Raw genomic sequence first — 13926 nt, 5'->3', positions numbered from 1 at the left:
AACGATGAACTGAGGTCCACACTCCAGTCAAGTTGGTGGTGGTAATGCACCTTAAAATTGGTTGCCAACCGCCATATAAAGTCCAAAGAAGAAGAAGCCTGAAGGAGGAGAGATTACTAAAAACTGTCTCGGTTTAACCTTTTATTTGTGGATTTATTGTCAGAGTAGAGGACCTTGTGCATTTCAGGTAAAATAACAACCCAATGTTTATATCCCAGGACAAATTAGCTAGCAAAGGCAAGCTAGCTAGTTAAATTGCAATGAATTTTTAATGCTTTTCCACCAAGCCCCAAATTAATATAGTTGGTTCAGAGTTCGTTTGATATTTCAACCTGCTTGTCCTGATCGCATCTGGTGTGGGTGGACAACATCAACACGCACTGGTGCGCCCGGTGTATAAATTAGGATTTTGTACATTTCAAAACGCCCTCCTATGAGCCCAAAGACCAATCACAATTGGAATAAGAAACAAAGCATGATGTGATTGGTTAAATCGGTTGCCGAAATTTTACCAATTGTTTTTGACATAGATTGACCAATAGACTAAATTAAGATTATGGACGATTAAATTATTGTAAACGCAAATCCCAAATGTATTTCAAAAGTCTTACAATCAAATCGTTTTTATTACAAGGATGTACTATTTTGTTTGAAGTCCGGCTTTTTTTTGTATAGCATTTTTCCTCAAATACGGAATCAACCATTTCTTATGAACTATGCATGCCTATTTTAAAGTAAAAACAAACTCACATGTCAGTTGTGAGTCTATAGAAATATATTTTATTTTCTGTAGGGAACATTTACAGCTTTTGACATAGATCACAGGTGAGAAGACCATACGAGGGGAAAACTCATCCATAAAATGCATTTATGAAATCTTATTAGACAGCACGGATGTAGCCAACTCCCGCGCACTCCCAATGTGACTTTGAGTCGGTGGGTAGTAATGCATAATATGTCCTACATTATAGCCTACTAGTACACAGGAGTGGCCTCGGCGGATGCTGATTTGACTGGGCAGACAGTTTGGCTTGTGAACAGGATTATCTTTCTTTAAGCAAACAGCCCTAGAGCTTTGACATTCATGGTGTTCGAGGACAGGCGGACGTAAACAACACACGCATAGAGAATATTGTTTTAATCGACCATCATATTCGAAAGAGAAACGTGCGCGGGGTGTATGGGTCCAGCAGCAGTGATTGATAACTCACGGAAAAGGTGGCGGGCAGAGACCTTCAGGTCACGGCGTACTGCGAGAGCCGGGAGCAGGACACTGCTGGGCGGATGCGCATTTCTGTGTCACGATTCCCTCTCTGTCTCTTGGCGGCTTGTAGGCTCATTGGCAATAGGACCAATTAATGTAAACGAGTAACTTTAATTATATAGTGCACTGTATGATTTCGCTGGCAGCGGTCCCACGACGAACCCAGCGCTGTACCTGTATCGCAGTGATTAGTGGAAGCGCGCTCTTCTGGAGAAGAGATTAGGGAAAGCATTAGAAGAGAGACTTTTATTATAGCTTTACACACATATTTAAATGTCATCCCACATGAGGAAATTAAACACATTATATAACTGTAGGCTATATTAGACCTGCTTTTAGTAATAATACACATAGTATTTAAAATGAAATAATAATAACAATACCACTACTACTACTACTACTACTACTACTACTAATAATAATAACAATACCACCACTACTACTACTACTACTACTAATAATAATAATAATAATAATAATACATATCCTTTAAGTAACTTTTTAGTATTTGCTTTCGGTAGGTCTATAACACCAACATTCAAATAGACTACAACCTCGATTCTAAGACATAGCCTAAACTTCACAGGACATTGGGATGTTCTGTTGATATTGCCTACCGATAGACCACATTTTCAACCAATGGCAGCGAAATGTAACGGGTTTTAATATTAGTTAAGAAGTGAAACATAAAGACACCACTTGTATAATTAATCACATTTAGTCTGTATTCAACGCTCTGAGATAATCAGAACATGACATCAGAGTATCGCTCCTGATCATTGTGGACAAGGAGGTGACGCGGCCGGGGAAAGCGCACGAGAGAGACTCCATGCTGTTCCCATGCCTCTGCTATGCCACATTGGTTGCTTTGTATTTCCCGGGACCCGCCCCCTGAACCTACCTACACTACAATACTTGGCAGTGATCTAAACAGTTATTTTGGTCTCTCAATTAAGTCTAAAACGTATACATTAGCCGTCTCAAAATGCCACATCAGCATCGTCACACAGCCCTAATAACTAACATCTCATGCCCAGTGGTGATTTCCGTCCTCCTTCTTCCGGAGCATCTTTTAGCCTATCTGTCTATGACGATCTAACTATCAGACACCGTGAAGCAAACAGACATTCCTTGTCCCACCCCTTAACTTGGAGCCCAGCACATGAGCGTCAATGTAAACATACACAGACATAGGCTACAAAGCAGTAGTATCCTAGCGGATGTGGGGTTGACACTTTGACAATTGACCCGCGCGCACTCTTTCGCACACGTGTGTGTGTGTGTGTGTAACGCAACAACCTACTACCTTGCAGGGAACTCCCACATGCCACAAACATCTACAATAATTACACTTTTTATGCTCTCCTTAGAGCCTCGAATACTTCAAATATATATATACTGTTTTTGAAAAGGGTGTTGCTGCGTGCATACGGAAGCAATGAAACGATACCAGAACCGACCTTTATGCATTCCCGTAAACCTGTCTTTCAGCACAGTGAGTTCGTATATCTTTCCGAATTCCTCAAAAAGGGGCTTCAGATCTTTCTCCTCAAGGTTTCTGGGAATCTGTCCGATAAACAGCTTGATGGCGTCGTGGTCCTTCATTGGAATGGTGTTCTGACCGATTGTGAGCCCGTTCATCCTGGCGGCGCTGTTCGTGGTGCTGAATCCATTCTCTTGCTGCACTCCGTTTGCAGTGACTGTAGCCATCTTTCCTAAATGGGCCGGCGGCTGGTCTCTCTCTCTCTTTCTCTCTCTCTCTCTCTCTCTCTCTCTCTCTCTCTCTCTCTCTCTCTCTCTCTCTCGCCCTTTCTCCCTTTCCCTCTCTCTCAAGTCAACTGCACACTCCCCCTACTTTATTTTTCTATTCTTTCTCTCTCCCTGTCCCTCTCCCTTTTTAAGGTCTCTCTCTTCTTCTTTCTCCTTTCTCTCAATCTATCCTATTGCTTTGATTTCGCTTTATTTATGTTTGATGTATTTTCATTCCTCTTCCCGTTCTCAATCTGTTTCTTTCTCCCTGTGTCAGCTGCCACTCTGCCTAGTGACGTCAGCTCGTAGGCTTCTGACTAGACCCCTAGCTAATTTGCATAATAAACCTGGTTTAGCCAATTGGATGGCAGAACGACCGAGAGCCCACAGGGTGTAGTGAGAATCCAAACATTTGTGTAAAGGGAAAGCTCGAGACTTTTAAGTGGAACAAAGACAGGAAACTTGCCGCTGTAGGCTACGTATTATATTGAATTCTGTAGATAATCATTCTCACAGGTAGCTTTGTTCTGGCTCATAGGAAAGACACATTTATATATGTGTGGGCTATTGTCTGCTGTGTTTTAATGTCGCGCGTTCAAAGTAAATATTGTATCTACATTCCTAACATGTTGCTGTCCATGGTACTGAATTGGCGCTACCGTTTAGTTTCAACAGCTTTTGGACTGATCTACGGGTTCTTTTCACCGCTTCCGAATCAACGGGGCTTTGGTAATACATATCCAAAAGAAGGATTAAAGTACAACTAATGTAGTTTTGCTTTCGAACATCATGGTTTATGAAAGGCTCAACTGTTTGGTCGTAATTAGGTCAGAGATCCTAAGTGGTGGTGATGTGTGCTATCATGGTAGGGATGAGATTATTGATTGGATGCTGAATGACTCCACTACTGTAAGGCTATTTTTGGTGGTGGCAAATATTCTAGAGAAGGATGTCACTATCTAGAAGGAATATATGACTAACTAATGGTTAACATTCAAACATGTATAGTTATATAGGCGCAGCAAATATTAATTGTTGCATGATTGGAACATCTATGTATATGATCAAATATATTTATATATATATACATATATGGTTTGTCAATTCAGTATTTAATACATATCCCAAGCATATCTTCTATGTTGAATGAAATCAAAATAGATCTTGTAGATGTTTTCATATTTGTCTCTGTATGAGAAGGTTCCTCTCCTAGGTATGCAGGAATGTGGTTGTTGTTTGGGGAGAGGAGTGGTATTTAAAAGGCTCTCGTAACATCTGGCATTGTGTTGCTTTGGTTAGCTTTAATTATTTATTTTCTATTTAATCACATCTTTGTAGATCGGTTTTAAAAAGATCCTGCAGAGTTTACATGCTGAAGGGGGTATAAAAGCACAACAGGCCCCCTTGTCAATACCATCAGAGGCATTCATTGCCATAAAGGCAGAGCTAATGTAGCGTCAGTGTCGCCCTTTGGTTTTGTGATTTTTTTTGTTTCCTTCTTTTTGTCGTCTCTCAGTGGGGAACCTTGCCTGCACAGCTGTGAAGACTTCCAAACTGCTTGGCAGGGGAACAGACATGCAGGTACTGCTGCCTGGCTGCATGCTATCTCCTATTATGCTACTGCTGCTGCTGCGTATACATCTTTTTGTTTGAGTGCAGGGAGGCGTCTCAGAAAGGTTGACAGGGTTCTCAGGCTTGTCGCTGCCAAGCCTCACCACCTGTACTGAAACGGAGGGAACCGACGTGCTTGGGCCTCTCACAGATGGAGTGCAGTCAGATGAGTTCCAAGCTGTGCTTGTGGAGGCATGTGAACTTTTCACAAAGAAAGAATGCACACAAGAAGAATATTATGTTTCCTCCAGGATTTTTCACACCTGAATACCCCATTTCCCTTCATCCCTTTTTCATGACAAACATTATTCACAACACATTCAAGGTGACTCGCCGGAAAAGTAACAGGCAAGCTATTTGAAATATCTCCAACTAGACTCACTGCCTTGAATTTCCCAAATCAGAGATGGACAACCCTGGGAGTGTATAATGGTTTTAGAGGAAATGACCTCAGTGTGTTCATTATTAACCAATTAAACAGATCATGGGGAGTAGACGAGGTGTAATGCAGTCAGGCATCAACACATTTCACTGTCCATCTTGTAAGAATGAGTCAAATTGAAGATAGAAAAGAGCCATTGATATTCATGGAGTGCCTCTATGAGGTGTGACAGTATTTATGTGAATTTAGGAGTGGTATGGTAATCCTGGAGCTTTCTCCAACACACAGGCTCTATCTGCTGCTGGCTGCCTCAGGGAGGGGTAGTGCTGTCAGTGCACTGTTTTCCGATGCCCCAGGAGAGAAAATCACTCTCTCTGAAGCAATCATTTGCTTTCAAAACTTGACTTTCCTCAAAATTCATTCATTTGCCTGTGCACAATGGAAGTGGCAGTATACCACTTGTTGGTCCAAGCCTGGGCTGCGTATAGAGGGATTTTTTAGGCTTGGTTCATTTTCATTTATAAAGGCTGGATTACATCTCATTGATGAGGGACTTATATCCTTTATGGTGGGCGTCCTCTCTAGTGTTAGTGCCTGGCCGTTCCACTGAATGCCAAGCAGGCATCTTGCATTGCACATTAAAGATTTGCAGTAAACAGAGGGAATGAATAAATGAGAGACAAACAAACAACAGGTCATGGAGACCGCCATGAGTCATCTGCTTCCTGGCAGCTAATGAATCCCACAATCCTCTCTGACTGCCTGGTTCCCAGGAGTATGTTGTGCACTCAGGCATTTTGCTCTCTCTGTATGGTTACATTTCTCCATTTAACAACATCGGAATATGCATTTTTTTGTTGCATTATGTTGGATGTAACAAAGCGACTCCTCTTTTAAATGGTGAACAGGCTCAGCTATATGAATACACTGCTGTTGTGTTATTGCAACGTCACAGTTTGGTGGAGAAAATCTCTCCCTCACACACACACACACACGCACGCACTCACTCACTCACTCACTCACTCACTCACACACACCGCTGTGAGTCAGATGAGGACAACATGGTCACCTACATAGTAATGTGAAGTGAGTAGTGAGTAGAATGGAGGACACACAGTCCATTCATACCCAACGGTGGGAGGGTTCCACTGAGGCATCACAGTAACAGTACTGACGTACAAGCAGCCAGCAGGATCACTGCCTGGCAAGCCCATTCACAGAGAACAAAGAATCATCACCATGTTTTTCTCTCAATGCCCAATATGTAGAAATAGGCATCGTATTCTGTTTGATGAAGGGTATGAGGAGAATGAGTCGGTGTTATGGTGACAGCTGGAGGTGAGGCGAACCAGAACTTTCAACAGCAGCATCACATAATGTTAATGGACTTCTTTACGGCGCCGAACGTACAGTTGTCATGGCAGTCTATTTTCACTTTGGTGGAGGCCCAGCAGGATCAGTGGCTCAGTGTGGTGTTTGAAGCTCACACCGATGAGATGAGTCACACGTATAGCAGCCCGGCTTCACAGAGCCCACTCAACTAGTTCACAAGCTGTTCTCGCTAGCTGCTGGCGCACATGTTGTTCGTCTTCCATCATCTCCTCGCGTTTGGAGAGAGAGGGAAGAAAATAAACCTTTTTCACCAAATGTATTTTTCATTAGCTTTTAGCGCTTCTCTTGTATGAGTTGTTTGATTTCAGCAGAGATGTCTCTCGAGCGGTGTATTGTAGTGCCGTGTAGTGAGTTCTGGTTGTGCTAAAGAGTAGCTTACAGACCTATGAAAACCTTTGGTGGATCTTGCTTGGCAGGCAGAGGAGCAGGCTTTACTTTGAATGCAGATGTAGAACCATGAGCAAAACGGTACTATTTCAAAAGCGTGTAAATGCATATTCTGGGGCGGAGCCACAATATTATGGAACGTTTTTTTGGTAACACTTTATTTGGATAGTCCATCTGTAGATGCTCTACAGACTCACTAACATTTCAACTAACTATCTACTAACCCTAAATCTCTAATCCTAACCCTTATCCTAAACTTAACCGTTACCTTAACCCTAGCCCTAACCTTCAACCTTACCCAGTTAAAGAGTGACCGCTATTTTATTTCAATACATTTTCTACATTTACATTTTAAGTTTGGGAAAGGTTGATCATTCACATATCACAGCGTTCCTAAAGTCAGTAAGATAGTTCCAGTCTTGTCAATGTCAAGGTGAAGCACCAGTGGGTTGTAAACGTGGGATAACAATCTCCTTGGAGGAGAGGCAAGTAAATATCCTCTGGCAAAGACATCAGAGAATGAAAGATAAACAGAGGGGGCCAAAGACTAAACGTACCCACATCACAATATGACTGAATTATGAATGTCTCCTCAGTCAGTATGTAGGATAGTTTTCTCTGGAGGCTTCACAGATTCATCCATTTGGCTATTGGGCAGTGGTATAATGGGTGACTCAATCTGTCCTGTGTGTGTGTGTGTGTGTGTGTGTGTGTGTGTGTGTGTGTGTGTGTGTGTGTGTGTGCAAACTGCAGCTCAGTCAGACCACTGGATGATTTACATAGATAAGTCTACCTGTTAGCATGCCTGTGTACCTCATGGGTTCAGTACAGCATTGAGCAGCTCTTCTCATTTCATACCCCACAGAATAACAGGACAATGTGCCATTACTGTATTTAGGCCTAGTTTATGTCAAATAGAAACGTTAGCTTTTCTCACAGTTAATACATTTTCTTCCTACAGAGTAGACCGATAGTGAGTTCAAGGTTGCACATGAATAAATCTGCAAAGAATTGGTACTGTATGTTTGGGGTGATACAGAGGTCAGTATACTGTATGGTTCTCTTATGCTAATGCTTGTTGGAATACTGAGATGTAGTATGGCCAGCTACAAGAGGTTTTTAACTGTCACTTCCCCAAGCCCTGTTACCCCTGCGAGCCAGTCATGTTGACCTCTGGCCAAACTCCTCTGGTCAACCTCCAACTACCATCAGGGGTTTTAATGGCTGTAAGGTCACTTCTGGCTATAAATACACATTTATTAAGCGTTTCTGTATAATCATGTGCTAACATACCCATATGTATTTCCTGTGTATTTACACATATTCGTGTATTTTCATGGAGGTGACATGTTGTAGCTGAATTGTTTTTCAGTCTACTCTGCTAGCCTCCCTCCACCGAGTCCCAGACAGAAGCAGGACTAATGTCTGGTCCAGTGGGTTCCTTGAAGATCTCCTGCAAGTTAATACATTCTGGGCCATCTGTTTCCACACACCTCCTTTCCATTACCATGTGCCCCCCTTCCTGGCCCACAGTCTAATTAACTTCGGTCCCTCTCCCTCTCCCCGTGCCCAGACTCAAACTGCCTCTCTGAGAGAAGGGGAGATGGAGAGAGAGACAGAGAGCATCTTCCCCAATATTTGGAACGAAGGCCTGATCACCCCAATCCACAATAGTGGAGACACATTTGAGGACCCCCAGGACAGCAACACAATTAGACCCAACCAAATCCATAGAAAACAGAAATATAATTACTTGACACATTGGAAAGAATTTACCAAAAAACTGAGCAAACAACAATTCTATTTGGCCCTAAACAGAGAGTACACAGTGGCAGAATACCTGACCACTGTGACTGATCCAAACTTAAGGAAAACTTTGACTATGTACGGACTCGGTAAGCATAGCCTTGCTATTGAGAAGGCCACCGTAGGCAGACCTGGCTCTCAAGAGAAAACAGGCTATGTGCACACTGCCCACAAAATGAGGTGGAAACTGAGCTGCACTTCCAACCCATATTTATGTTTATTTATTTTCCCTTTTGTATATTGTTACAACACTGAATATAGACACAATATGGCATTTGAAATGTCTTTATTCTTTTGGAACTTCTGTGAGTGTAATGTTTACTGTTCATTTTTATTGTTTATTTCACTTTTGTTTATTATCTACTTCACTTGCTTTGGCAATGTTAAGAGAGAAAGGATAGAAGAAATATATATTCAGTCAACCTGGTGTTTTGAAGAGGACACATCCCTCAAGGCTACACTTGTTGTGGTCCACACTATTCTGAAAGACTTTTCATTGTTCGGGGACAACGTTATTAAATAGCATGTGTGTGTGAAGGGTACTTAACACTTTGATAAAGAGAGGGGACATTTGTGAGCCAGTCGTATCACTGCTATTCGTAATAACCAACGCCTTCCTTAGAAGAGGAATAATAATTGTGGGGGGATGAATAAATGAAAAGCCACAGAACAATTGAAAAATGGAGACATTCTCTGTGAAGAATAGACTCACAGAAAGAAGGAAAAGGGAAGTCACAAAAACTCATTTGATCTATTCACATTTATGCTATTCTCAAATAAACATGAAGACATGAATTTTCGTATTTTCTCTGGATCTATTCTTTTTGGAAAGAACTAAGATGTAAATGGGTGTGCAAACCTGGGGTGGGAGTAAGAACAGAACCATATAGGGTTTTGAAAAAAGCTAGTAAAAAAATGTCGACTTCTTTAGATAATCGCGTGCCCACTGCATATCGCGTGGTACAACCACTTTCAGCTTTTATTCCAGTTTAAATGATCTAATCTTTGTTTTAACATTGATCTCTAAAAAGTCACTCAAAACATGTAAAAATGGGAGTTTTGCAATAATATATACACAATTTGTCACCCAACAAGCTTAGTGGACAGTACTGTATGCTACCTTACCCCAGGTTCAGCACCTCCATTAAAGAGAAATGCAGATTTTATATGCAGCCACATTAAACTGTAATGGTCTAGGAGGAGATTATACCACTTTCAACAGCTGGCCTGTTGACTATGGAAGGAGGGTGTATACTGTAAGAGTTCTGACACCTTGTTGAAGAGTCTGGTATTTGCATGAATCCCATGCATATTATATCGTACAGACCGGTTGTCAACCTCGGGAAGTCTCTTCATGGGGAAGCATGGCAATAAGTTACTGCTGCTTGTCATATGCCAGCCTGGTTTGCTATTACTGTTTGTATGCAGGACCATTTTCTGTTGGCCCAGAGGGTATTCTGTTTGAGGCTGATTTCAGCTTTATGACGCAGACAGACAGAGAGAGCCTCTACAAATACTAGGGAGCAGGCAGCGCCTGAGCAAACACCTACATCTCCTCTTCAAATTAATATTTCAATTCCCCTCCAAATTGAATATGTGAGATGCAAAAAGAGGAGAGGTGAGTATTTGCACATGACCATCAGTGGTGGGAGAGTAGGAGGAGGAGGGGGGGATGATGAGGTGTTTAACACCTCTGAGGAGCCTATCAGGAAGGGCACGTCCCTCATTACCTGGTGTTTGAGAGAGATGCAGCTGCAGCATGTTAAGAGGCCCATTTCACCCAGACCTCCACCTGCATCAGAGAGGGGAGGGAGAAAATCTCTGACATGACCTCCAGCGAGGCGAGCGTGTCGGGAACCACTGGAGACGGGGGTTGGAATGGATGGAGGAGAGGGGGATAAACACATGCCTCGCAATCAGCCATGAAATGCAACCTGGCAGCTATTGGGCTACGGCCTGAAGGGGGCCTCTCTCTACAGAACCGACTGAGGCCTGTGGAACAACACTGAGGGAAACTGAGAGAGGAAGGGGAGAGAGAGCGGGTGAGGAGAGAGAGGGGGGAGAGGCGAGCGAGGGGGGAGAGGAGAGAGAGGACAGGGCGAGGGGGAGAGAAGAGAGGGCACGCCACCTCACAGGGCTGTTTATTAATGTAATTAAACACAGGCTGGCTCTCACTACACCACTCCTGACCTCCACAGGAGAGAGAGAGAGAGAGGGGGGGGGGGAGAGAGAGAGAGAGAGAGGTGGAGTGTTGTAACTGGGACAGGATATTGGAAGGATAAGGCAGGAAACAAGAGAGGACAGGCAGAGACAAAGGACAGGAAGAGAGTAAGATGTGACGTGATGAGAGAGAGGAGAGATGTGGACACAGAGGATGAGAACCAGGGACAGAAATAGAACAGGCAAATAAACAGATAGGATAGAAAGAAGATGCACGGGTGGAGAGTGGATCACAAACCAACAACAGAAGAAGACATGACAACAGAGAGCCACTGAGAGGTAAATAAGAGGTCAAATGGAGGGAGAGCGAGAAGGAGGGAGAGGGAAAGGGAGAGGGAAAAGGCCAGGGCAGATTGTGGCCCAGGGGCCTGTGTGAAATATGAAGAATGTCATGTAATCACATTAGACAAAGTGCACTTCTTTGTCTAATCACTTCCCGTCCTGCCTGTCTGTCCCTCTCTCCATCCACTCACCTGTAGGCGGAGGGACCCAGTGAGGGAGACAGGGCGGCAGAGACAGGGCTGGGCTGTGAAAGGGTGGGGGGATGTGAGAATGTTGAGTGGGGAGGGGGGTGACAGCTTGAAGCACACCCTGTCACGATCCATTTCTCGTCTCCACAGCCCACATTAGACGCATTGTCACAATAATTACATTTCTCTGTATTAATTGACGACTTGTAATGGAAATGTGAGCAGTCGGGGAATGTATCAAAGTACAACAACAACAATAGCAGAGGCAATAACAAAACAAATATCATCTGGACAAATGAGGGAGGGAATTAGACATGATTGATGAGTATTGGGGCCTCAGAGTCAGCCACACACTGCCTGTGTGCTCTGGGACTTCCAACACTGTGTATTTCACTGTCTGTGTGCTCTGGGACTTCTGACACTGTGTATTTCACTGGCTTGTGTGTGTGTGCGTGTGAGTGTACGTGCCTGAGATTATGTGCATTTGTCTGTTTGTTTCTGGGCTAAAGACTTTGCTCAGAGGGAAATTATACCAGCTAATGAGGAATGAGGAATTGGTAATCCATGGCAGAATTGAATTACCATGCAATAATACTTATTTCTATAACAAACAAAAAAATGACGTTTTGAGGAGCTTAATCCCATTCATCTGTAAGCTTTCCTTTTGTCATCAGTGTTACACAAAATCTTTTGAGCGTAGAAACACAGAATCATTACCTTATTGGCAGGAAAGACCATTTCTCTCATGTTCTACATGTTCAATGCAGTTGAATGTGACCCTATCTGTTATTCTATTTCTAGCACTAGATTCCACATTCTGATCATAGGGACAAGTACTGCAGAAGATTAACATAGTTGCAGAAAGTTTCTCAGGGACAGGGCCACATGTTTGACTGACTCACACCACTCCCATGTGGCTCGTCTCTACATAGGTAGAGTGGTTTAGGACTGTGAGCTGCTACCTTCTTTCAGCCTCTCAGCGAGGATGTGGGTTCAGGTTTGCAGTGTGTTGGAATGTCTATGGAGACAGGAGGACTTGAGTTCAGTGTGGCCCAGGGAGAGAGACGGTGACCAATGAGTGGAACATCTGGCTGGAGACAGGGGGATGGAGACAGGGATAGGGACAGGATGGGAGTGGGGGTACACTTGTTTGGCACATCTCCTCTGTCCCAGCCTCTCTTGGAGCACAATCTCTCCTTCATTGTTTCTGGCATCTTTATCTGAGACTGACAGATGAATCTCACTCCCTCGGTACATGCTCACACAACTTGTGCCCACACACACGTGCGCACACACACACACGCACACATATCCATCCTTACTCTTCTCTTGAATGCTTTGGAGAGAATGGGAAGCTGTGCAAACATGCCTGGCACTTATTCCAGGGTTCTGAGTGAAGCTCTAGCCACCACAGCAAATATTTCCCCCCGCAGTTTTATCTTCCTCATAACCATGGCGATGCAGCCGAAGCCCTGGCGAGGGGAGGCTCAAGTGCTTTCAGCGTGGCCAGGAAGCTCTCTCCCTGTCTCCCTGCCTGCTCCAGGAAACAGCTGCGTATTGGGGGGAAATGTGTGAGAGAGAAGGGACCCAGTCTGTCCCCGGGGAAAATTAAATGTAGATTTTGCGACGTGGGCTCATTTTCTGCAGTCTGGAGCAGTCTGATAGGGCCTGACTGGAGGCTTATTTGATTCGTTTATTTCACAGCCTCGTGTGGTCCTCGGCAGCAATGTTCCTGGAACATTTGTTAGAGCATTAGGCACCCAGGTAATTAAAAGCTCAAAAGTGAGCTGTGTGTATGTTGGCTTTACAACAATGTTCATAGTTGTGACACCTACACAAGAGGTGGAACAATCATCTTTTTTATTGCTGCCATGATTTGATGACTCCTGAGAGTGTGCTCTTCTCCAGCACGTCACTGTGAGATAAGGGGGTTTTGAGGCTCTGCAGCAGGCAGCATCACATCAGGAATCACTCCTAGCTGAGTCATCCAGCACATCTTATTTCCTCATACAGTCTCATACATGCCAGTGTGACTAACAACATGAGACAAAAAACAACAACAGCATGCACTCTTAGAATTAGGGGTGACTCGAAGAACCCTGGAGATCCTCAAGGAACTATCTGAAAGCCACACCTCCAATAAGCCACACCGCCAATTTTCTGATATTAAAACGGTTCAACATTTAACCCGTCCCATTTTAAAAAGGTTCCTATTTGAACCTTTACAAAGGGGTTTCTTTGAAATAACCTTTTCAGAGGGATTTCTCAAAGAACTTTGAATTGAAAAGGTGCCCCCATACTGGCAAATGTTTTGAACCCAAAAAGGTTTTTCAAGGCTCCTTTTCTTCTTAGAGTGTACAGTAGCGCACACACACACACACAAACACACACACACACACACACAGAGGAAACTGTAAACGCCAGCCACAGTGAGGAAGTAAATGGAAAACAATGCATGATGGGAGGAGGGGTTAAGTGATCAGAGTGGGCGACTCTTACAGCATGTAGAGCACAATGCATGATGGGAGGAAGGGTTTGGCAGCATCCCCTTCTGAATTCCATATCTCAGTCCTCAAGCACTGTGAAATTAGATTACAAATGAAGACTAGACTATTTTTCCATGAGATCTGGAGGCACAATTAGAA

General features: G+C 43.5%; 1 protein-coding gene across 15 annotated transcripts in view; it reads right to left on the bottom strand.

Moving 5' to 3' along the window:
* The window catches only part of LOC109895264 (CUGBP Elav-like family member 4), a 177784-nt gene extending 174494 nt beyond the window's left edge, over positions 1-3290 (bottom strand). For all 15 annotated transcript variants that reach the window (XM_031830841.1, XM_031830844.1, XM_031830849.1 and 12 more), the window contains exon 1: positions 2725-3290. In XM_031830841.1, the coding sequence (XP_031686701.1) occupies positions 2725-2974 (250 nt within the window). In that variant the 5' untranslated portion in view covers positions 2975-3290. The remainder of the gene's footprint in view (positions 1-2724) is intronic.
* Positions 3291-13926: the final 10636 nt, after the last annotated feature.

This window comes from Oncorhynchus kisutch, linkage group LG8 (genome assembly GCF_002021735.2).
Source record: "Oncorhynchus kisutch isolate 150728-3 linkage group LG8, Okis_V2, whole genome shotgun sequence".
In the NCBI taxonomy this organism is placed as follows: domain Eukaryota; kingdom Metazoa; phylum Chordata; class Actinopteri; order Salmoniformes; family Salmonidae; genus Oncorhynchus; species Oncorhynchus kisutch.
The sequence above is the reverse complement of the archived record's forward strand: the minus strand, read 5'-3'. Positions and strand labels throughout refer to the sequence as shown.